The sequence below is a fragment of the Bos taurus genome, chromosome 16 (assembly GCF_002263795.3).
Source record: "Bos taurus isolate L1 Dominette 01449 registration number 42190680 breed Hereford chromosome 16, ARS-UCD2.0, whole genome shotgun sequence".
NCBI lineage: Eukaryota > Metazoa > Chordata > Mammalia > Artiodactyla > Bovidae > Bos > Bos taurus.
Genome location: NC_037343.1, coordinates 52,899,941 through 52,925,724, shown reverse-complemented (window position 1 = coordinate 52,925,724; position 25,784 = coordinate 52,899,941). Strand labels below are relative to the sequence as shown.

The 25,784-nt window shown below is 45.6% G+C and overlaps 1 protein-coding gene across 1 annotated transcript in view; it reads left to right on the top strand.

The window, feature by feature from the left end:
- The window catches only part of KAZN (kazrin, periplakin interacting protein), a 1,332,513-nt gene that overhangs the window by 792,675 nt on the left and 514,054 nt on the right, over nucleotides 1-25,784 (top strand). Inside the window, exon 3 of the mRNA XM_024976842.2 lies at nucleotides 15,200-15,440. Within this exon, the coding sequence (XP_024832610.2) occupies nucleotides 15,200-15,440 (241 nt within the window). The remainder of the gene's footprint in view (nucleotides 1-15,199; nucleotides 15,441-25,784) is intronic.

The following is a 25,784-nucleotide window of genomic DNA, read 5'->3' as shown; positions in this document are numbered from 1 at the left end:
GGACGAGGAGAGGGTACCAAATGATGCCCGAAGACGCAGGACATCACAGCCCAGCACACCTGTGTCAGCCAAGGTGTCATGTCACCCACATCCTGAAGAGAAAACCAACTTCTGCTGATTACCTCTTAGACTTACAGCAGAGTCAGCTGAATCCCAACACCTTCTCAGAACTGCACATGCCATCTCCAGGCAGCAGCTCCGTATGCACAGAAACCAGATCCCTTCTGAGAGATCAAAATCCATCTTAAATAGACACAGCTGTTCCCTAGCGGGGTGTCAAAAGGGAGAGGGGAGAGACACGATGGGAAATGTTTAGTTTCTTTCTGTTTTAAGTTGCCAGAAAAATCAAAGAGACTTTTAAGGTTTGATTATTAATTTCTGGAAGAATTGGTTGCCAGCTTTGCTATCATTTTCAAGTTAAAGTCGTCTAAAGATCAAAGGGATGCTTCAGAGCCACTTTCACCCCATATTGAGTTTGGAAGCTTTTCACAACAGAACGATCAGAAATAGAGCTGGTTGGTTTTTGTTTTTTTTTTTTTGATGCATCCCTCAGATGCATACATCAAATGTCACAATTTATTTCAGTTCAATAAATGTTTACTGAACATGTCCCATGGCCATGTGCTCATTTATAAAAACATAAACAAACAGCAATGATAGGATTGCTGCCCCTGGCTGGGTCATCTGGGCAAGCCACATTATCTCTCGGATCTCAGTTTCTTCATCTGTAAAGAAGGTGTGTTTGACCTGTGAACTCTGTGGTCCTCTCCCGATCTAAAATCTGTCCATCAACTGGGTAATGTTCCTTTCTCACTTGCTGATAATGAAAGTAGCAAAGATATGCAGGAAGGAAGTCAAAGCTGCTGAAGCCATGAGCATCCTAGGACTGATCATGGTTGTTGGAATTTCCTCCCAATGGTAAAACTAGGAATTCCTGGTGCAGATGACAGATGACTGTACTCATAGTCATTATACCCCTTCCTCCCATCTCTCCAGAAAAAGGGTTTATTGATCCATTGCCATCCTCAGTTTAGGACTGTACATAAATCCCATCTCTACTATGCTTTTCATTTCAACAGTGCAAATGGCAAGTTGGCATAAAAGGAAGTGATACAAAATACTAGTAAAGTGGAATCCACTGACATCCCATCGAAATGAGTCCTGGTTCTGCCACTTGTGAGTTGTCTGACCTTTGGTAACTTTATATCCCTGAGCCTCAGTTTTCTTATCTGTAAAATGGGGATAATCATAGTAGCACCTTCCCCAGAGGGTTGTTGTAAAGGACATAGGTTAAAAACACATTATTGACTAGAGATGTATTAGTATATCATTTGCTACCCCATGTTGTTGACCAGAGTTGTATCAATATGTTTACAGAGAGTGATACAATTAACATCACCATATGAAGTTCTTACAGCTTAACACCAATCAAGGGTTCATAATACAACTCATGATTGTTGTTATCATTTACGTTTTGCTTTGTTAGATTTTTGTTCCAACCCTGTGTATATTGTAAACATAAAATTTAAAAAAAATGATGAATTGTGAAATTTTGAGTGAAGAAGAATTATCAATGAATTTTATTCAGATACTTTCTCTGCCTGTCCAAGTGACATATATACTAGTGTCTCAGAGGATCTTCAAAATATAGTTCTGATTCAGACGCCGTGAATATGAGGCCAACAGAAAGATGGAAAACGTTAGTGATTGATTCTGATACGGAAAGTGAAGATAAAACTCAAGGTGCTAGAGAATGCTCCTTTCTTCTACAAATGAGTGGACTGAAGACAACATTTCATGAAAATCAGAAGACTTTACAAGGGCGTCAGGTGTAACTTTTGAGTGTAATAGCCCACAAAGTGTTAGTGAAATAACAGAATTAATTTTGGGCCACCCAAAATAAAAACTTCCTTCCATATGTGTTAGTTTCTAGAAAAATCTCCAGGTCAATAGTAAGTTAAGCGCTCAGTGATGAGGTTAAGAACTCACTAGCATTATTGTCATTAGCTAGCACCTCTTCCATGCACACCTTCAGGCAAAACTGGATTCTGAGTCTACCAGCTCCTCTTGTTTGTTGTTTAGGCGCTCAGTCGTGCCTGACTCTTTGTGTCCCCCTGGACTGCAGCACACCAGGCTCCTCTGTCCTCCACTATCTCCCAGAGTTTGCTCAGATTCATGTCCATTGAGTTGGTGATGCTATCTAACCATCTCATTCTCTGCCACCCACTTCTCCTTTTGCCTTCAATCTTTCCCAGCATCGGGGTCTTTTCCAATGAGTCAACTCTTCCCATGAGGTGTCCAGAGGATTGCAGCTTCAGCTTCAGCATCAGTCTTTCTGATGAATATTTAGCCTCTTCTTTTTAGAACACTTTCAAGAAGAAAGGGTTTATACTATTACTGATATTTAATGAAAACTCTTCATTCAGTGTTGTTTGTATAAAAGTGTACATAGATTTGTAAAAGTATTTGTTTCTTGTTACTAAGACAATAATAATAGAAAAAAATCTTAAAATAAAAAAAAACACTTCTTCCATCACAGAAACCCTCTGATGTAGGTTGAAAATCCAACTGGTGATCACTTCCTGTTAAGTTTCCAAAAGGAACTAACACACAGGAGTGCTTGGGCTCCATTCTCTGGTTCTGTGCCTCCAATTAAGGCTGTTGCTCACCTATAAGCAGGGGAGCCATCTTTTCTAATTTGCACCGAGGTCTTCTGTGGGCTAGCCAGGGCCCTGGACTGGTCCATCTTTAGGAGGCATTGAAGTTCACACTTTGATTTGATGCCTCCTAATGAATGACAGGATGAGAATCTAGATCTGTCTGTCTTGTCCTCCCAAAAGCTGCCCAGGGGACTCAGGCTCACCACGCTTCCTGAAAGCTATCAGGCTCCCAGGGTTAAGTGACTTTTCTGCAGGACCCTGGAGGCTCCTCACGGGCTGAGGGAGGAACACAGCTCTGTTTCTATTTTCCAGTCTCGTCTCTTTGATATAGGACAGCTGTTTCAGAGCCTGGCCAGATGGATGCCTGTGGATAGGTCCCTATGGTTTGAGGGGGTAGGGATGGAACCAGTGTGCTGGATGCAGGGTCCAGGGCTGTGGACGTGCAGACAGGATGCCAGGGAGCACTTGGCAAAGAAGTCCCTCCCCTCGGTACTTGTTTTTCCATCTCCACTCATCACTTTTAAAACCAAACCTCCTATTCTTTTGTTTGTTTTTCAAGAGGAACTAACACTGGTAGCTAGCTGTTCCTGGGGAAAGGTATCAGAGTACCGTTTTACTACCAACATGGCTGAGGGTGCTGATGGAAAGCACGGTAACTGATATTGCTCTGAGCAAATACAGTTCCCTCTTGAAATGCACACGTGCCTAATAACACGGCCTTGTGGTTCCAAATATTGGATTATCAATTGTTTTACATCTCCCCAGCATCAAATAAGGCAGGTAAAAAAAAAAAAAAGGGCAGTCAATTAAGATAAATGCAGCAACTTCACAATTTACTGGCTGGACACACATTACCCAATGAGCCGAATGTTGGATAAGATAGCTGTCGTCTAGTTATGTATACAACCAGATAGATAATCCTCATATCAGGGCAAATGGTCACAGGCCTTCATGGCATGCTGAATTGAACAGCCTATACTATTTGGCTAATACATATTTTTCCAAGGGGGCTTCCGGATGGCTCTAGTGGTAAAGAACCCACTACCAATGCAGGAGACGTAAGAGACATGGGTTTGATCCCTGGGTTGGGAAGATCACCTGAGGAGGGCATTGCAACCCATTCCAATATTCTTGCCTGGAGAATTCCATGGACAGAGGAGCCTGGCAGGCTGCACTCCATAGCATCACAAAGAGTCAGACACAACTGAAGCGACTGAGCACCAACACATCCATATTTTTCCCAGCACACTTCAGTGCTGCGAAGGTTGAGTGTGGACTCAAGGGGCAGATTCCAAGGCCCTTTCCTACCCTCACTACTTCCAATTCCTAAAAAAGGATCTTGCACATTGCCAAATCCGAGACTTTTCTATAAAAATAAGTTTCGAGGGGCTTTAGGATCTTAATTCCTTTGGTTGGTTAGTGTCTAATATAGTGTCTTCTCTGCAGCCTTGACTGAGGGTCATTGTCTTCTTTCCAGCCTGGAAGAGGAAGCACTGGTCCTTAGTGGAGACTTAGTGTGTAACTTATCCTAGGAGTGAGAAAAAAAAGAACTAAGAAGGACGCAGAAGCTCACAAGAGTCTGGGTGAGGGGTAGGGGTAAAAGAAGAAATGAGCAGAAAAACTCTGCTAAAGATATCATTTCGTTAAATAAATGAGAGAGAGGGCACGATATGGGGAGAAAGAAGTCCTAAAAAATTCCATTTTTGAAAATTTCTGCTCTGCTCCTTACCAAGTCTAATGCACTTCTGTTGAAAAAAAAAATCATTGTCCCCTTCCTCCCCTTACCCACAGAAAATAACTTTTATAGGCTGGAGATCACATGATTAATACCATCAGTGATAAAAGAATAAATTACCCATTTAGGGTAGATCTGTAAAGTATTTCAAGCCACTGGGGTACCATTTCATGAACCAAAAGAACTAATTTACCAAATGGGTCCCTGGGGCCCTGAGGACTAATGCACTGACCACTCTCCTGCTTCTCCATTAGATCAGTGCCTTTGCAGAGAATGAAGGTCATGGGGTTCAAAGGGACACAGGCGGTCCCTCTGTGCATCAGTGTGCACTGGGATAAGATTGTGTTCATGGCTCACAGGAGAAAATAAGAAAGAAAGAAAAGGCAGAAACTTTAGACTCAGACTCACCTGTGTTTTAATCTGATTCTGCTACTTTTCAGTTGGGAAAGTGTGAGCAAACCTTCCAAGCCTGAGGTTTTTTTTTTTTTTTTTTTTCTGATCTGCTGATAAGGAGATCATAACGTCTACTGTCAGTGTGGGGACAATTCAGCCTGAGTTAGTGGGAATCAGTGGATGAGCACAGTGGCAGCCATAGTGACTGTCCAAAGAATGGGAGCTGCCTTTCCAATCATCCCTTTCTTCATCACCATCTGTCATCTCTATCACCATCACCATCTCTATCATCTGCCTCTGCATCATTGACAACATCTATAGAGTTCTTTCCAGTCAGCAGGTACTGCCCAATCCTTCACATGCACTGTCTCCTTTAATTCCTCAATAAGCCTATGAAGTCGGTAGACTTATTGTATCTTATCCCAATATTATCCCATTCTATTAATGAGGAAATGGAGGCTCAGAGAAGTTAAGAAACTCATCCAGTGTCACAGAGCTAATGAGTAGCAAGACTGGTACTCGAACACTTGTCTAACTCCAGAGTCTATGGAGCTGAGGCCATGCTCACCCTCAGGGAAGGGTGAAATATCATTGTTGACGTCAAGCATCATAGTCTTGCCATTAGGCTATAGAAATGATGCTTTGCTGAGATGAGGAATTAAAGCTGAAGACTGAATGGCCAGAAGACTTGAATCTATTCTCTTTAGCCCCGTTGAGAGAATCTGCTAGAGACGGCTCTGGACTCCTGGAAAATAAAATCTCCAACCCATGGAGGTGGCCAGGATATGAGAGGGCCAGAGGTCCTGCAACATACCGAGGGGTTGGACCAGTTCCTTGAGGTGTAGTGACAGTTTTCTTCAGGTGGACACAATTCTCTCAGGGTTTTATATTTTGTTTTGCTTCAGTTCAGTTCAGTTGCTCAGTCATGTCTGACTCTTTGCAACCCCATGTACTGCAGCACATCAGGCTTCCCTGTTCATCACCAACTCCCCGAGCTTGCTCAAACTCTTGTCCATCGAGTCAGTGATGCCATCCAACTATCTCATCCTCTGTTGTCCCCTTCTGTATTTTGCTTGGCTGTCTCTATTTGTCCATTGAGGCTATGATGGAGCCAAGAGAACAGACCATCAGGCACTTTCTCTTGTAGGCCCCACACCAAACCAACTAAGAAACACATCAAAAACCCAAGAAAACGACAACAAAATTCTGTAAAGCAATTATCCTTCAATAAAAAAATTAATTAAAAAGGAAAAAAAATTTTTTTTAAATATCCAAGAAACCTTCAATGGTGGTGGGGGGTGGGAGGGAAATGCACTTCTTTCAAAAATCGATGGTCTAAGTATATATGCTTATGTGTTTTAGTCTATGGTTACTATGTATGGTTTTAATATTTATCTTTCATATGTAGCAGCTTCTTATTATTAAAGGACTTTTTGCAAATGACAAATACACAGAAGTGACCTGGTTGGTTAAGTATGTACACAGAAGGGATGCCCCTGACCAACTTTCTGACCTTTTTTTAAATTTAATTTTGATTGGAGGATAATTGTTTTACAGTATTGTGTTGGTTTCTGCCATACATCAACATGAATCAGCCATAGGTCTACATATGTCCCCTCGCTGCTGAGCCTCCCTCCCACCTCCCACCCTATCCCACCTCTGTAGGTTGTCGGAGAGCACTGGTTCGAGCTCCCTACCTCTCAAATTCCCACTGGCTACCTATTTCACATGCGGTAATGGATATGTTTCCATGCTATTCTCGCAATGTGTCCCACCCTCTTCTTCCCCAAATGTATCTGCAAGTCTGTTCTATGTCTGTGTCTCCATTGCTGCCCTGCAAACAGGTTCATCGGTACCATCTTTCTAGATCCCATATGTTTGCATTAATATGTGATATTTGATAAGAAATTCTTTAGGAAGTCAAAAGGAGAATGGCAGTCTTCACATTAGTAACTGTGCGTGGTGTCCACGCTGAACTGTGTGTGTGTACTGTACGTATATACTTTGTTTATGTGTGTATGTATGCTCAGTCGCTTCAGTCATGTCCGATTCTTTGCAACCCTACGGACTGTAGACCTCCAGGCTCCTCTGACCAAGGCATTAGCTGGGCAAGCATACTGCAGTGGGTTGCCATTCCTTTCTCCAGGAGATCTTCCCAATCCGGGGCTTGAACCCGAATCTCCTGCCATCCTTTACCCACTGAACCACCTGGGAAGCCCATCGATATATGTACAGACACCTATATATAATGGATATCTGTAAACATACATCCCCAACTCAAAGCTGTGGGCTGTTTCCCCATGCCCCACAATCCTCTCCCCTGTTTCCCTCCTGGTTTCTCTTTCTTTATATCCCTTCATTTCATAACTGGTTTTGAGGACTACTCAAAGCGGTAAGTGGGTGGGGCATTGCTGAGAAGGGAATATAACTTAGCCGTTGGGGTTCACCACCTGATCACTCGTCTCTATGTCCTTGACTCTGCCCCGCTCCTCGTCTTCTCACCCAGAGCGCCGAGACCTGAATGCCTCCTTCTGAGATGCTTTGCCCTTTTCCCCAGAGCACATGTTAAAACCCACTCAGCCAAAGTAAACCATGTAAATGAACAAGAGATACATCTCCTAGATTGGCCAGGATTTATACGTGACAATTTGAATAAACAGAGCATCCATCTGCAGAGAGGGAGGGTAATTCCTTAGGGACTCTCGGGTGGCGGGGGCTGGGAAGACACAGGACAGACAGCATGGAGAAGAGAAAGAGCAGGGAGTCCTTGTCATCATTTCTGTGGCTCAGGGCTTCCTGGAATTTATGTACTTGACACGTGGGCATGAGTTTTATGAGCACCTGTGCTGGGTGCCTAGCGCAGTGAGTCAGGAACTAGCAGTGAGTATCAAACTTCACTGTGCACCAGCTACTCCTGGGAAGTTTGTTGCCAATGCAGATGCCCAGAGCCTCCCCCAGAGTCTTCCAGATCTGGATTAGGGCTCAGGATCTACAAGCATTGTCTGGGAACTCCACATCAAGCCATCTACAGCCTCACTTTAAGAAACGCTGAAACCAGCCTGAAGTCCAGAGGTGTGCCCCTTACAGCCTAGTAAGGGACACTATTTGCAGCAAGAGAAAGTAGCAGGATCACATTTCTCCCCGGCTCCTATAGGCAGCCACATATTGACCCAAAGAAGCATCGAGATTTCTCAGGACACTGACTCCTAGGCTTCTTTTCAGACCTCCCCTGTATCACCCTGTCCCATGTAGGAACTTAACCTGGCAAGAGAAAGCATTTGAATGCTGCTTCCAGATCCTGACCTGAGTCAGACAAACCAGGAGCCTGACTGACTCAGAGAGAAAATGTGAAGCCACACGTGGGGATACTCTAGTCCTGGTCCCAGCTCATTCACTTGACAAATATGTACTGAGTACTGGGGGCTAAGAGGGGGAGGCACATGCAGGTATGGGGCTGGTCTCAAGGGCCTTTTGGTTCAGTTTCATAATCTTAGGACAAACTCTTTAACCTCAGTGTTTTAACCTGCCAAATGCAGATTCCAGTTACCTCCTCTTTCTGATGGAGTTGCTGCAGAGATAAAATAAGAGGAGAGATGTGAAAGTACTTTGAAAAGTTATATGTGGCTAGAATTCCTAGGGAGACCCAAGATGAGAAGGGTTTTCGTGACAGAAGCAACAATTTTTGTGGATATGAAGTTATGGAGGATGGGAAGATGAGCTTGTACAATCAACCACCAATGTGTGAGAGTATCAAAGTCTTTGTTTCCCCTTCAGTAAATAACATGGAGAAGGAAATGGCACCCCACTCCAGTACTCTTGCCTGGAAAATCCCATGGACGGAGGAGCCTGGTAGGCTGCAGTCCATGGGGTCGCTAAGAGTCGGACACGACTGAGCGACTTCACTTTCACTTTTCACTTTTATGCATTGCAGCAGAAAATGGCAACCCACTCCAGTGTTCTTGCCTGGAGAATCCCAGGGACAGGGGAGCCTGGTGGGCTGCCACCTGGCAGCCTGGTGGGCCCCACCTGATGGGGTCGCACAGAGTTGGACACGACTGAAGTGACTTAGCAGCAGCAGTAAATAACAAGGGTACCGGGAAAAAAAACAAAAACAAAACAAGGGTACTGGAGTAAAAGGTACCAAAGTTGCCTTCTAGGACCAAATAACATCATTTGGTTGTAGAGTGAAGCAACTATACACACACACACACACACACACACACAACATATGTATACATATATGTATATATAGATATGTATACACACACACATATATATACACACACACACATATATATACACATATATGTATATATATAGATATGTATACACACATATATACACACACATATATATACACATATATGTGTATATATAGATATGTATACACACACATATATACACAAACACACAAATATATATGTATACATATATGTATATATATAGATATGTATACACACACATATATATGTATACATATATGTATATATAGAGATATGTACACACATATATACACACATATATGTATACATATATGTATATATATAGATATGTACACACACATACACACACATATGTATACATATATGTATACATATAGACATGTACACACACACGCCCCTCGCCAGGGGCATCAGCTCGGCCCACGCTGTATACACACACTAGGTCTTCTGGGGTGGCTTCCCAGTGGCTCAGGGGTTTCCTAGGACAGTTCCAATTTATGCCACTTGCCCCAGCTTCACTATTCATAACACCATCTTTCACTCTCAAAAGTGTCCCAGTTTGGACATTACATTATAAAATCACTCTATTTATGGAAGAAGGGAAGTGAAGATGACACTGCTGTCAGCAATGAGTTAGTCTCTTTGTCTTGGTTCTTATTAGGAATTTTCTTTCTCTGAGCTGGGATGGTCTTACAGACTTTCCAAAATGCTCAGGCAAGCTTTGACAGGCATCCAAAGTGCACGGCACAGTTTGCTCACGCTGCTCAGAGCAGACATTCGGTGCATACTGGCCGCTGCACTGCCCGACCCTTGGATGGGCTTTGGCTGATGGCGACGCTGGGAAAATAGCATCAGGTCCCTATACAGTGAACACATTTTCTAGCTTGGTTCTTAACATCAGTTTACTGGGGTGGGAGGTGGGGTCTACTTTAGGAATATACAGAAGGGAGAATCTTGAAACAGAACACACAGTACTGTTAAATTCTCATAGTTGGGAATCCCAGAGCGTTTTATGGATGACAGATCTGAAGCCCATCACCCAACAGGTTGTATGTGTCTCCCAAGAAATGAATTGTAAGTGCATATTTGCCCTACAGATAGGCAAGTGGAAAAGGACACGAATTCTGTGACTGTTTTGTTACCTGAGATCACCTAGGTACAAGTGCCAGTGGAAGCTGGAGGGGGTGGGGAAGATAGATTAAGTAAGCTTTTCAGTTTAAATCAAGTGGATTCTAGAGGGTAATTAATCTCAGGTTTTCTGTCTGAGATCTGATCCTTTTGCATGTGCGTGAACGTAAGGAGACACAGCTGGGAAAAGCTCCTTTTTTTCGTATTTAGAAAACAAATCTCAAAAAATAAAATTCTTTAAAATCCTAGGAGGCACCCCAGGAGTTTCTAAGGAGAGTTTCTTGCAAGTTCAGTGGCTGTACCACAGTTGGGGAAGAGGAGGGCAGAGAGAGGTGAGAAGGTGCCCAAGGAATGGGTCTTTGCTTTCTTTTCTCCCGGTTAGATTTTGGGGTGTGGCTTGTTTTGTTTTGACTTGATTTGAAGATTCTGGTGCGTGGGGATAATCTCACTGAAGTAGAAAATGAGTAACACTTGGTCAGTTTGTTTACTGTACAAACCGCTCACACATTCATTTGCAGAGCGCTTCCTATGGGCTAGGTGGCAAGGATGTGAAGAGAAATAACAGGTAAATAAATGACCACCCTCCTCCTCCCACGCAGGGCTCTCAGGGAAGTAGGAGAGAGATGTAAACAGGTCAATTGCTGCGCGTGCTGATGAGTGTTGTACAGAGGTGTGAGCACACACACATGTGCACTCTAGTATACACACAGCTCTTCAAGAAGTTGTTGCTCAGTTACTCAGTCGTGTCCGGATATGCGACCCCACGGACTGTAGCACGTCAGGCTCCCCTGTCCTTCGCACTTCAAGAAGAGCGGCTCTTAATTGCTTTCTCAGAAGGTTTGTTTCCAGGATACCCCTCTCCTCTTTTTCTTTTTGGTATCTGCATACATACTTTTGTTTATTGAAGCAGAATTCATAAAACACAACATTAACCTTTTAAAAAATTTATTTATTTTTGGCTGCACTGGGTCTTCGTTGCTGCACTCGGACTTTCTCTAGTTGTGGCCGAGCGGGGGCTACTCTTCTCATTGTGGTGGCTTCTCTTGTTACAGACCATGGGCTGTAGGGAGAGTGGGCTTAGTAGTTGTGGCTCACGGGCTTAGTTGCCCCATGGCATATGGGATCCTCCCAGACCAGGCATCAAATCGGCATCCGCTGAATTGCAAGGTAGATTCTTAACCACTAGAACAACAGGGAAGACTCAAATCAATCTTTTTAAAGTGAACGATTAGATAACGTTTAGTCCATTCACAATGTTGTGCAAACACAACCTCTCTCTAGTTCCAAAACGTTTTCATCACTCCGAAATAAAACTCAGTCTCTGTTAAGTAGTTCTCCACACTCTCCCCTCTCCACAACTCCTGGTAACCACAAATCTGCTTTGTCTCCATAGATTTACTACTCTAGATATTTCATATCAATGAAATCCTACAAAATGTAACCTTCTGTGTCTGGCTTCCTTCAGTTCAGTCGCTCAGTAGTGTCCGACTATTTGCGACCCCATGAACCACAGCACGCCAGGCCTCCCTGTCCATCACCAACTTCCGGAGTCCACCCAAACCCATGTCCATTGAGTCAGTGATGCCATCCAACCATCTCATCCTCTGTCATCCCCTTCTCCTGCCCTCAATCTTTCCCAGCATCAGGGTCTTTTCCAATGAGTCAGCTCTTTGCATCAGGTGGCCAAAGTATTGGAGTTTCAGCTTTAGCATCAGTCCTTCCAATGAACACCCAGGACTGATCTCCTTTAGGATGGACTGGTTGGATCTCCTTGCAGTCCAAGGGACTCTCAAGAGTCTTCTCCAACACCACAGTTCAAAAGCATCAATTCTCCGGTGCTCAGCTTTCTTTATAGTCCAACTCTCACATCCCTACATGACCACTGGAAAAACCATAGCCTTGACTAGATGGACCTTTGTCAGCAAAGTAATGTCTGTGCTTTTTAATATGCTGTCTAGGTTGGTCATAACTTTCCTTCCAAGGAGTAAGCTTCTTTTAATTTCATGGCTGCAATCACCATCTGCAGTGATTTGGGAGCCCCCAAAAATAAAGTCTGACACTGTTTCCACTGTTTCCCCATCTATTTGCCATGAAGTGATGGGACCAGATGCTATGATCTTAGTTTTCTGAATGTTGAGCTTTAAGCCAACTTTTTCCACTCTTCTCTTTCACTTTCATCAAGAGGCCCTTTAGTTCTTCTTCACTTTCTGCCATAAGGGTGGTATCATCTGCACATCTGAGGTTACTGATATTTCTCCCAACAATCTTGATTCCAGCTTGTGCTTCTTCCAGCCCAGCGTTTCTCATGATGTACTCTGCATATAAGTTAAATAAGCAGGGTGACAATATACAGCCTTGACATACTCCTTTTGCAGTTTGGAACCAGTCTGTTGTTCCATGTCCAGTTCTAACTGTTGCTTCCTGACCTGCATACAGGTTTCTCAAGAGGCAGGTCAGGTGGTCTGGTATTCCCACATCTTTCAGAATTTTCCACAGTTTATTGTGATCCGCACAGTTTAAGGCTGCCTTCACTTAGCAGAATGTACTGAGGCTCGCCCACCTTGTCGTGCGTGTCAGCGCTCCACCCCTTGCATAGCTGAGGAGTGTTCCATTGTATGGATAAGCCACAAAGTGTTTATGCACTCATCTGCTGACAAGCATTTGGGTGGCTTCACCTTCCAGCGGTTGTGAATAATGCTTCTGTGAACATTTGTGAACGAATTTTTGTTTGAATATCTGTTTTATCTCTGTGGTATATATCCAGGAGTGGAATTTCTGGGTCTTATGAGTAGTTCTATGTTTAAGTGTTTAAAGAACCAAACCATTTTGCACACTGGCTGCACATAACACACACCTGCTTTTTGAAGACCCACAAAGTTCTATTTTTGATGGTTCCTCCATAATGAAACTGAAATACTTCAAAGAACGAAATCCTGGTTTACCAAAACCCAAGTAGTCTAAGTTCCTTTGTTGGTCCAGTGGGTCAGAACTTGTGCTAATGAGACTAAGGTCAGGGGTTCAAGACCCAGCTGGCCAGTCAGCTGAGTAGTGTGTACAGAGTAAAAACTTAAGTCTGCTGTCACAGCTCCATTAATACTGTCCTGCCCTCTTACACAAGCTTGTTAGTACTCACAGGGGGACAGAGCAAGAGTCAGTTTAATTGTTGTTCAGTTGCTCAGTCCTGTCCGACTCTTTGCGACCCCACGGACTGCAGTATGCCATGGTTCCCTGTCCTGGTTTTTACGGTTCCACATATAAGGAAACAAAACAAAACGAAACACCCGGCACCCGAGGCACCGTGAGGCTGACTAGGATCAAATGACTACTCACTCCCAGTCCTGCTGTCACCTGATTTCTGTGGGTCCCTGGGGTAAACTGCTTACCCTGCCCAGAGCCTCAGTTTCCTCATGTTTAAACTGGGAAAAGGAGAAGAGGGCGGCAGAGGATGAGATGGTTAGATAGCATCACGGACTCAATGAACATGAATTTGAGCAAACTCTGGGAGACAGTAAAGGACAGGGAAGCCTAGCATGTTGTAGTCCATGGGGACGCAGAGAGTCAGAGGCGACTTAGTGAATGAACAGCAACAAATTGGGAACAATAATCCTTTCTTCAAAGAGATGACAATGCATCCTGAGTACTTTACACACAATAGGCTTCCAACAAGTGCTGTCGAATCTGGAGGGTGAGCAACCTCCAGGGCGTGCAGAAGACCCTCAGCTCCAGAAACTCTGAACTGTCCTCCTGAGGTTGACCCAGCTGGAATGGCGGTGCGAGCTTGTTCGGTTGTTCCGGTTACACTGACTGTTTTAAATGGTCCTATTTGCATGGAACGAAGCTTGCTATGGTAACAAGGTCTGGTGGCTGGAATCCAGGGCCCCAGTGAAAAATGCAAAGCCTGTGCTCCTCCAGGAGAAAGAGGCACTTGATGGGTGTATCAACTTTAAGGTTACCTCTGTTCTCCCAGGAAGAAGGAGCGATGTAAACTGAGGCAGCGGGGCCTCCACACTCCTAGCAGGGGGAGGAAGAGGGAAGCCCCAAGGAGCCTTCCAGACTTCTCTCCTGGCCGAATTCCTTTTGCCCCCCAATATTTAGCCCCGCTAAGAAGCCTAAGACTGGCTAAAGCCACCGATCTATGCACCCACCGGTGCCGGGCGGTGGGGAGGCCACAGGGCCAGTGATCCACCCTGGGGAAGGAAAGGGAGACCCTTCGGAGGAAGGGGGGACAACGCAGGTTGGGGCGCTGGAGGTGCAGGTGGAGTGGGGTGGAGTAGGGTCGAGGTGGACAGTGAGAGGCACGCGGGGCAGTAGCCCAGTTCCCCGCTGAACATTCCCAGCTGCATTTGAAGGAAACAGCTAAGCAAGAACTCCACTCCAGAGCGCGAGCAAGCAGCCCCCTCCCCCGGAGCTCCATCTCTGCTCCCCTCCGGGGCCCCTCTTCCGAGCACCCCTCTCTCCCAAGCACCCACCTCCTCCCCAGTCCCTGCACCCGCGCTAAGGCGCGAGTTCGCCAGGGCGGGGGCCGCCCCACCGCTCCAGGGAGGGGACCGAGAGCGGGCCTGGGAACAGGCGCCCCCCACGCCTCGCCAGGGGCGCCACCTCGGCCCACGCTGGGCCACCGCCCGCCGCACCCGCCCCACGAGGGGGTGTGTCCCAGAGGTGGGGGGCGCGGGAGGCCGAGGCAGCGCCCCCGCCCCGGGTCCCTGCCCCCTCCCGAGTGCGTGGCGAATGGTAGGCTCCATTGAAAGAGTGCCGGGCGGCGCGCGGTGTCCTTCTCCGAGTCGCTCTCCGCGCCGGGGTCTCGGCGATCTCTGCTCCTCCTCCTCTTTCTCCTCCCCCCTTCCCCCCTCCCCAACCCTCCGCCTCGCTCCGCCGCGGCTCGGGCTGGAAGCGCCGCTGTCATTCCTGCGCCGGAGGAGCCGGCGCTGCCGGTGCCTGGGGGTCGGGGCTCGGGGAAGCCGGGCCGCGGGGGACCCAACAGGTAGAGCCGGGGGTGCCCGGCCGCGCGCCCCCCAATCCCCGCGCATCATGCAGCTCTTTGTCACCTCTCTCGCCCCCAGGCCAAAATCCTGAGCATGATGGAAGACAATAAGCAGCTCGCGCTCCGCATCGATGGGGCGGTCCAGTCGGCCAGCCAGGAGGTGACCAACCTGCGAGCCGAACTCACAGCCACCAACCGGAGACTGGCGGAACTGAGCGGCGGCGGCGGCCCCGGCCCGGGCCCGGGAGCGGCGGCCAGCGCCTCGGCGGCGGCGGACTCCGCGGCGGCGAACATGGAGAACCACCAGCACAGCGCGCAAGGTAGGGATCGCCTGGCGCCCGGGGCGGAGGAAAGGCGAGCGAGCCAGACCCGGACCGGACCCGGAGGCGCCCGGGGACTCGTTGCCCCCCACGCCCGCGGCGAAACCGCCTTGCATTGTGGCTTGTAACCCTTTCCGCCCGGCGGTGGCCAGTACTGCTCCCGCGCTGGGAGTTGCAGTCTGCTGTCATTAACGAAAACCCGGGCGCAGCGTGCACGGGTTCACACGGTCACGGCGGCCCTGGCCAGCGCAAGCTAGGCGCAGCCGGCGGGTACCCCTCGGCAGCAGAAAGTGCCCTTTAGATGGTACACAGCCCCCAGCTCCGTGGGCAAACTTTTCATGCCCGGGCCTTTGTAGGGGTGAATGCCACAGCTTCCCCCCAGTTCCAGAGGCTCCTTTCCTTGGAACGACTGCCCAAGAGGGAGCGCCAGGCTCTGCTGCCGCGTTTGGGGTAGAGGATTGGACTGGTTTGCACTTTTCTCCACGGATGCCAAATCCCTTGTCTCGATTGCATCTGGACTTTATTTTCTCCCCTTTTGAGATCGCGCAGGCAGTGGAATTATATCAATGCAACAGTAGATGCTGTGCTCAGCAGGGAGTTTAAATTTCCAGCAAATATAAACACTGAGAGCACTTTCCAGGGGGAAATCTTAGACCTCAAAGGCTGAGTGATGGGCTCTTGGCGAAATGAAGGCGTCGTAGATGGTGGGTTTCCAGGTAGCTGCTGCTTGAAGGGACTCTTTGCAGTTAGGAGAAGGGGAAAAAGGACAGTCTGTGCTGACACTGACAGTGATGAAGCTCTGAAACCCTCATACAAGGGTTAAAAGATGGAGGAAGCATCAAAAAGAAAAAAAAAAAAGAAAAATCCATACTGTTTGTTTTCTGTGAATTAGAAGTGCAGAATGGATTTTCAGGATTTTTTTCCCTTTTCTTTTTTTGTCTAATTGCCCTTTAAGAAAAGTTGTCACTGATTATTAATATCATTTGATTGCAAACTAAACTGCTGAAATCCTGGACGTGACCAAAAAAAAAAATCCAGTCTAGGAGGGTCACTTGTGTAAATATGTCACTTGATGAAATATGAGGTACCAGTGGCCCAGAAGGATTTTCTGGTTTTATTGTTATTTCAAAGGCTTCTAAGTGTTGAGAGAGAGCGAGCGAGTCTGGTTTCATAGGAATGCCTTCTCTCTGTCAGCTTCTGTTTCTTCCTTACCTTCCTGCAGTAGGCATGCTTTTTTTTTTTTTTTCTGGTGTGAGATGTTAAGCTTGAACATTAGCAGTTTATGTTCAACTCATATCTTAACTTGGTACTTCCGGAGTCTGTCAAGAGTCTTAGGAATTGGGGCAATAATTTGGTACCAAAGTAGCATGACGTCATGGTGGGAAGGTGTTGTGAGAATGGTGCTTGCTGCATAGTTTTCAAGGTGGATATCTGGTTATTCTGTCATTTGTCCCTTGTTATGTCATTGTGTGTGGAAGATGCTCTCTGCTGGCACCTGGGCAAAAAAGAGAAGTTAGACTCCATGGTCAGGCTTTACTTTTTATCAGCAGGGATGCTTCCAGCCTTAAAAAATAGCAGAGAACTGACGTTTTGCTGAGAATCAAAAGCCACGGTAAAGCAGAGTGAACAATGCTGGTTTATTTCCCACTGTCCGCCCCTTTCTCAGCCAAAGAAAAGTTAAGTGGCTTTTTTCTGAGTCCTGGGTCTAGTGCAGTCTGAGCACGCTAGGAGGTCGGGCCACAATGATCTACACACTCAACTTGGAAACTGTGATACTTAGCTGATGGTTAAATTGTTGCAGTGGAGCAATCGGGGGCTGTTTCCTCTTTCTTTTTTTCCTACAAAAATGCACAAGGCTGTGGAAATGGAAATGGCTTTTGGATCTCTTGATATCCCTAAAAACACACAAAACCGGCAGCTCCCTCATATTCTGAGACGCGTGCCTCCCCTGGCCAGGGGCTGTCTGTGGGTGGCTGGGTGAAGGATGGTCTTGATTTTTCCTCTGTGTACCACTGGTATTTTTCAAAACCTTTACTGGGAGAGTTTAATGATTTTATAATCAGAAAATAAAATGTTGAAGATTTTAACTTAGCTTAATGGTTGGCCACATAGCCCTCTAAATTGATGTCAATTTAAACTGATGTGATGGTTGAAAAGAAAACAAGACCCCCATATGCATTCAGTGGGGCATCATTTGCTTATATATAGTAACCATTTCTTCATACAGCACTTTTGCATTATTTAGCCTCTGTGAGTGTTTTGGGGTTTGTTTTTATTTTGTTTTGCTTTGTGTTCTCATGACATGTGGCAGCATTCTGCTGGAACAGAAACCTTCTGCAGAGGTGGTCTGCTAGTGTCTTCTGCTAGTGCTCTCCTATTCCTAAAGGGAAACGCTGGGCTTTCTTGGGTTAATTTCAAAGTGTGGTTGATTGGCTTTCTTTTTTTTTTTTTTTTTTTGATTGGCTTTCTTATGCTTCTTTGTAACATACCTCTAGGAAGGCTCACAGGAGCTCAGTTCCTGAGGGTTCCTGACTGTTCTTCTGAATCAGTCTTCTGTTCTAATTTTGTCTGGGTTGGTGCAAGTCAATGGGCTCAAAGCGCATGAGTATTTACTGTTATTGAGTTATCACTTTTCAAATCAAAAGTTTGAATGAAATGAGTATCTTTCAAAATGCAAGTGTTCAGTCACTCAGTCGTGTCTGACTCTTTGCAACCCCATGGACTGCAGCGTGTCAGGCTTCCCTGTCCTTCATCAACTCCTGGAGGTTGCTCAGACTCATGTCTATCGAGTCAGTGATGCCATCCATCCATCTCATCCTCTATCATGCAACTGTATACGGTATCTTTAACTAGAGGGCATTATGCACATATGAAATGCATGTTAATGTCCTTTTAATAATATTAGCACAAATGGTTACAGGGAAGAGTCATCTTTTGCTCTTCCTGCTGAAAAGCTGTTTGATCCATTTCCAGATACTTTTGTTAAAATTTTATTTTTGATGAATTAAACAAGCTCACCAATCCACCAGTGTACGTTTTGTTCCAGTGAGGATATCTGATAGTAGGTAAGTCGATGAAGAAAACTTGGGTTTTCCTAGAGAGTTAATGCAGTGTGTCATTTAAACAAAATATTACCTTGGTTGGTACCCTCTGTGAGCGGGCATGGTTGCTACGTAACGGAGTCTGGAAAGTGAACTGCTGAAAATCTGGGCTTTCGACACTTTGCAGGATCTTCTTTCAGAATCTGTGTTGAAAGTACGCTTGGCAGCCAGCCCATCTTCTCTCTCCCAGCTTCAAGTGAGTCGGATAATCCCTAATGAGGATGCTGGCATGCGGAGCGCAGGGCATCCATGCAGGGTGGCTCTTCTCAAGGCTCCAAAGCTGCCTCTTGGGTTGGTGAGGTCACGACTGCCTTTGACAGGTGGACAGAAGGAGGCTTGGAAAGAACAGAGCCAAGCATTTGTTCCAATTTGTCTTGTTGTTGGTAGCCAGAGAATGGATTTGTTTAAAGTAACGTTTCTAAGCTGTTTTCCTCAGCGTAACATCTCTGGGAAATGTGTTTAAAATACTTGCTGTTCTTTGAGGGGAAAATATGGCAGTTTGTTTCTCTGAAAATGTTTTATCTGATGAATGGCTAATATTAGATTCAATTGATTGCTTTGCTGTGCATAGAATAAAACAATTAAGCTCCAGTGTACCCAATGCAAATAGGTGTTTAGCTGTATATAACATAAAATACCTATGCTCAGTAGGATGCATACCTACTGCCATGATTTTTGTGTTTTTTAAGGAAATAGTTGTATTTATATGCCTAAGTAAGTGGAAATGTTCATAGCATCTTCGTGGGTGTTGAGGGCTTACTGTCTACTGCATCAGTTAGATTAGGATGGGGAAAAGGGTCGTTTTCTTACACCTTTGTAAATTTCCATAAATAGATGCAAGTTTTATTTTTTTTTCTCCCTAGGCATTAAAATAGACTGTTACTTCAGGTCTGATGGCTCTTATCTAGCATTATGATAATACTGGAAACCCATTGGTGAAGCATAAATTATCTTGGGACTGAATTGAATGTGTGAATAGTCTGCGGAGACGCTAGACACTGTTGCTTTGCAAAATGAGTTCTGTCTTTTGGCAACCCCTTCCCACTTCATTCTGCCTCTGTGTACTCTTGTTTTCTCAAGTAGACTTTTATCTTTTTTGAGCAAGAGAATTTTCATGTGGTAGAGAGGATGAGACTAAGCGCAGTGGAATCTTGGGGACTTCTCTTGGCTCACCCCTAAGTTACAGAGCTCATCCAGAACCTATGCCTTGGTTTTTCCAGTCATATCCATGGGCTATAGGAGACTTGTCTGTCTTTTCCTAATCTGGTAAGCTGTCATGAGATGGGACTTCAAAATTCTTCCTGAAAATCACTGTGCGTGGTCACCAAGAAATTACGTACAGATCAGTACAGTGTGAATGAAATTAGTTATTGATTGCCTAGTATTTACTATCTTTGTACTGTCTTTGGAAAATGCCTTTAGAGGACCCCTTAAGTAAAGTTTCTAGTTCTGGTTAATTTCATGCTTCCAGCATTTCAGGATTGACTGAGGTTTTTCAAAACTTTTTTGATCTAAGTCTGAGCCAATCTGATTTTTATAATAGGAGCCTAATCACACATTCTCCCCATGTAAGACAAGGCGTGTTTTCTCCATTCCTTCACCCTCTCTACTCCCCAAGACTGCTGGCACTTTTGAGGAATCCTGTAGGTTATAATTTGTGACTTCCTGGCTGCCAGTGAGCTCATAGCAGATGGACTTGGCAGGTGGGGAATGCTCGTTGGAACGCTGCCGGTTCACCGTGCAAGTCATATGGGGCCCAGAAGGTCGAGCCTGGGGTCCTGGCCATATTCATTGCATATTTCATTTATATTTATTCCTGAGTTATGTAGCAAAGGCAAGTGAAATCACATGACTTTCTCAGTGTTTTTCAGACTTTTGCCAGTATGGGTTTATGTGAGCATTAGTGCTTGGCATCTTACCCCCTGCCATCTATCAGGCAAGAGTGGAACTTGTTCTGCCTGCTGAGGCCAAGGAATGGGTTTTTAAGTGATTTTGTAAATGAAAATGAGTCCATACTGTTTGGGCTGGATATTAGGGTGAGTAACACATGGGATAACAAGGGGTGCCACCACCGGCAGTCACTGCAATGCCCTAGTCATCTGAAATGCAGGCAGAGAAACTCCAGGCGGAATCATTTAGGAAAAGACAGCTTCTCTGAAGCCAGGAGCACGTGTGCGTGTGTGTGCTCAGTCGTGTCCAACTCTTTGCGACCCCACAGACTGTAGCCCACCAGGCTCCTCTGTCCATGGGATTTCCCAGGCAAAAATATTTGAGTGAGTGACTGTTTCCTTCCCCAGGGGATCTTCCCAACCCAAGAGAGTGACCATCTATTGTGGCAGATGATACCTGACAGCTCAGGACAGGTTAGCATCCTGCTGGCCCACGTCACCATCCTCAAGGTCCCCTTCCAGGCCCATCTTGACTGTGAAGAAGCTGGAGGGAATCCAGGCAAAGGAATCTTTTCTTCCTCCCCATGTGGTTGAATGAGTCTGTAACATCCTTGCTGGTTTGATGCACCTCAGATCTAGGTGGCAGACTCAAGGCTGTGCGCTGTAGACATGCTTGCTTCTCCCTTGGAATCCTAAGCTGCTGGAAACATGAAAGATGCTGAATATAGTTTTAATGAGTTTGGCAAGAACAACTGTTGGAGCAGGTGGCTTCTGTGTGGTGGGACATCGTGGGTTCTCAATTTGTTTTAGTGTCTTTGTTGACTTGGCCTTGCTGGACCTTTGGGTCCCACTTATGAAAAGCCCCTGTCCCCTCTACCCTCTGATGAACTGAGACCCTAGCACGAGAGCTCAGATGGAGCCTGCTACAGGCAGGTCTGCAAGCAAAGCACCCCCGAGGCCTCTGCACCTTCTGTGATGGGGAGTCAGGCTGGGAGGATGGAGAGAAATGGGAGGGGGAGCCGCCTGCCCAGCTTCCCCAACCTCTCCTCTTCCACCAAAGCAAGCGCTGGAGGAAAAGGGGACGTAAAGAACCTCCATCCCAATGTTGTCTCAGCTCTACAGATCGAAGTATGTGATGTGTATCATTAAGAAGTACCGTGCATCATTAAGAACATAGTATCCTCTAAAGGAAGGTGGGTCCAGAGCTAATACTTTACACTCACCTTTGGCACGTCATTATAGTTATCAGAGCTCACCTCTTGGGTACATCACAAGACGCTGGGTGTTCAAGGCACGTGGTGTTCTGATGCCATGGAGTCTTCTTTTCGATGAAGGCAGGTAGCGTCATGTAGAACTAAAGGAGAACTAGCTTCAGTGCTTTGTCAAACTTTTCAATAAATAATAACAACAAAGACTTACAACATGTCAAGTATTTTCCTGATGCCTCACATGCATAACTGTGCCTGGAGCCCAGTGAAGTGACAACTAATATGCCCATTTTTCTAAAGAGGAAACTGACCGGGATTCAGAGAAGTTAAGTCAACCGTCTACCACCACATAGCATTGACTGCGATGGGGATGAGGACAGCAAGCTTTGACATAGTCTTGGAGACAGGCACTGTTGGAAATGCTTTTCTGAATTTATGCACTTAACTTTTGTAATGACTTATGTGGCAGGTACCACTGGATCTGGGGCTTCCCTGGTGGCTCAGTGGTAAAGAACTTGCCACCAATGCAGGAGACATGGGTTTGATCCCTGGGTCAGGAAGATCCCCTGGAGAAGGAAATGGCAACCCACTCCAGTATTTTTGCCTGGGAAATGCCATGAACAGTGAGGCCTCTGGGCTATAATCCATGGGGTTGCAAAGAGTCTGACGTGACGTAGAGCGACTAAGCAACAACAATTTGCACCCGTTTTATGTATGAGAAAACTGAGGCACAAAAAATGACCTATGACTTGTCAAAGGGCCATTAAGTAACCAAGCTCTGGCTCTGGAGTCCTTTCTCTTAAACTCATCCCACTCTGATGCTCAGGGTCATTTGGCTGGTAGTGACTGATCCAGGAATTCAAACCCATCAAATCTCTCTGCTGTTTAAAGCTGTATTGTCTTCTAAACCAGAAACATCTTTTGCCTTGTCCGTTAGGAAGATTGAAGAAACTACAATCTTGTAGTCCATTTTTTATTATGTTTCCCTAAACTGATGTTAGTTTCTGGGTCCTTATGTGAAATCTTCATGCTCATGCTCAGCCACTAAGTGGTGTCTGGCTCTTTGCAGCCCCATGGAGTGTAGCCCGCCAGGCTCCTCTGTCCATGGGATTATCCCAGCAAGAATACTGGAGTGGGTTGCCATTTCCTCCTCCAGGGGATCTTCCCTACCCGGAGATAAAAGCTGCATCTCATCTTGTGGTAAGAGAAATACCTCTCCCTTAGGTGTGAGGTTAACTGCCAAAGAGAGAATTGGGTCCTACTCACAAGGTTAGCAACCCAAGGGTCACTCGTCACCAATGGAAAGAACCAACTTTACCCAGGGAGTGGGGCCTCCTACTCCCTAGACTTTGTATGCTTTCTGCCTTGGGAAGGATGGTTCCAGGCAAGCCTGGCATCCTGCAGTCCTGTTTTTCTCCCTTCTAGCCATACATTTCCCTTTCCTAGGTTCTCTCCTAGCGACCTCAGTGGTCTCCAATGGCCCAGGACCATGCCCCACAAAAGACTTATAACTACTCACAGATTCCTTTATGCTAGGGTTTCCCAGTCTTGGCATTGTTTTCATTTGGGCCAGGATAATACTTTGTTGGAGGGACATTGTGTGCCTGCAGGGTATTTAGCAGCATGCTTGTCCTCTGCCCACCAGATGTCAGTAGACTTTCTACACAATTGTGACAATGCACAGTGTCTCCAGATGTTGCCAGATATCCACTGGGGGCTGCATCATCCCTGGCTGAAAACCATTTTTTATGCCACAGACTAAAGGATACCCCAGCTGTGAATCTTAGAACGGTAACTCTGTAAGAACAGAGAGTTTCATCTGCTTTGTTTTCTGCTCCTTTTGCAGCACCTAGAACGGTGCCTGGCACACAGCAAGAGCTCAGTAAATGATTACTGAATGAATGAATGAATGAATCCTCAATTACTGAATTATAGCATGTGCAGACTTTGTCATGGTTTTACATGAAGCTCATTGGTTTAATGATTGTTGTTGTTCAGGTGCTCAGTCATGTCCAACTCTTTGTGTCCCCATGGACTGAAGCACTCTAGGCACCCCTGTCCTTCACTATCTCCCAGAGTTTGCTCAAATTCATGTCCATTGAGTCAGTGATGCTGTCTAACCATCTCATCCTCTGCTGCCCTCTTCTCCTTTTGCCTTCAGTCTTTCCCAGCATCAGGGTCTTTTCCAGTGAGTCAGCTCTTCACATCAGGTGGCCAAAGTATTGGAGCTTCAGCATCAGTCCTTCTAATGAATATTCAGGATTGATTTCCTTTAAGATTGACTGATTTGATCTCCTTGCAGTCCAAGGAACTCTCAAGAGTCTTCTCCAGCGCTACAGTTTGAAAGCACCCATTCTTCGGTGCTCATCCTTCTTTAGGGTCCAACTCTCACATCCACACATGACTACTGGAAAAACCATAGCTTTGATGATACAGACCATTATCAGCAAAGGGATGTCTCTGCTTTTTAATATGCTGTCTAGGTTTAATGACACATGGTTTTAATTGAGTCTTTATTTGACACATGTCAACACTAACATGTTCTAAACCCTTTTTCTGTATTCTCTCAATTCATCCTTTAAACTACGTTCCGTGGTAAGTACTGGGTTTGCCACCTTACACGTGAGAAAGTTGAGGCCCAGAAAGATTACGTGACTTTCCCAGGGTCACCAAGCTAGCAAGTGGCAGAACCAGGAGATGAACCCAAGTAAATGTGACTCCAGAGATTGCCTGCTGTCCCAGCTAGGATGTTGTTCAACTTTACATAGTTTTTCCCATTCCTGCCCAAGAAATCATTTTTGTTCTAAAGCTGGCATCATGGCAGTTGTAGTTAGGATTTGCACGTCAGACACTAAGTCGTTCATCATAAATCCTTAGAGCTCCACAGAACAAAATATGCTTTGTCACTGCTAGGGAGTCTGTAGCCAAAAAGGTATCTGGCCAGAGGTAACAGGGCAGCTTAGTGGCAGAGCCGTGTTCAAATGTAAGAATCTTCCTTCTCTCTGCCTGGCTGCTGGGCTTGGGCTGCAGAGAGTCACAGAGAGGACTGAACTGTCTGGGAAAGGGGACAGTGGACCCTGGAGCTTCTTAACAGGGGCTTGACTCATTTTGAGGAAAAGGATGTTCCAGGAGCAGAACTGGGGAGCTGCAGAGACCTTGGAGGTCATCCAAGAGCACAGTGACAGCAATAGCCAGCACCTTTGAGGCTCTTTTCCTGACTCCCAGGCTCTGTGCAGTGTGATTGATAACACTGTTTCATCTACTTCCCTATCACAGTGAGTTGGATAATGTTCTCATCTCCATTCTACAAATGAACAAACTGAGGCTCAGAACTGTTTCATTGTTTTTCCACGCTCTAGACCGTGGCCATCTGCGGGATAGAAATACAGGTTCAGCTGACCCTGGAGCCCACCCGATTCTCTACAATAAAATATCGAGATACCAGGCAAGCAGCACAAGGAAATGCCAGGAGTATGGTTTCGTCTTTTTTGCCTACAGAGCTACTTACCCACTCCCCTTCTTCTTTTTCCTTTTCTTCTTTCCCCCCTCTCTTCTCTCTGTCTCCATCTGTTTTGAGAGATTAGGTACATAGGTTCAAGGACCAGAGATTTAATAAGATATGGAGCAAGCTATCCTGGTGCTCGTAGTCTAGTAGGTGTGACTGACATGGAAATATAATTACATTTTATAATAAAGGTCTAGACAGGTGTAATGGGAAAATAGATGATGGAGTGACAAATAGAGAAGGCTTCACAGATGTACATGACAGTGGCAATATGTAATAAAAGCATGCTGGGAAAACACATTGATTTCTCTACTAAGGTTAAACTGACCGTGAGAGATTATTAAAAAGTGCAACTTTGGGGATAGGTTGGGATTGGATCCTGCAGAGAATAGCTCCTGGCTGAGACTTTCTCCCCCAAAGAAGGAAGATGTGAATGACACAGGGTTTAGATCTTGAATAATAGTTGTTTTTTTCCTCCAAAGAAACAATATGAATTTTAATGCAGGTGAAGCTCTGCTCACCCCCTGTATTATCTTCCTGGTCAAGACTGGGGCTTCTTGTCAGCTGCAGCGTAGCTCACTTTCCTTGATTAGGTTGAATTTTTTTAAAACCACTGAGGATGGTGTCTTTAATTCAGTTAG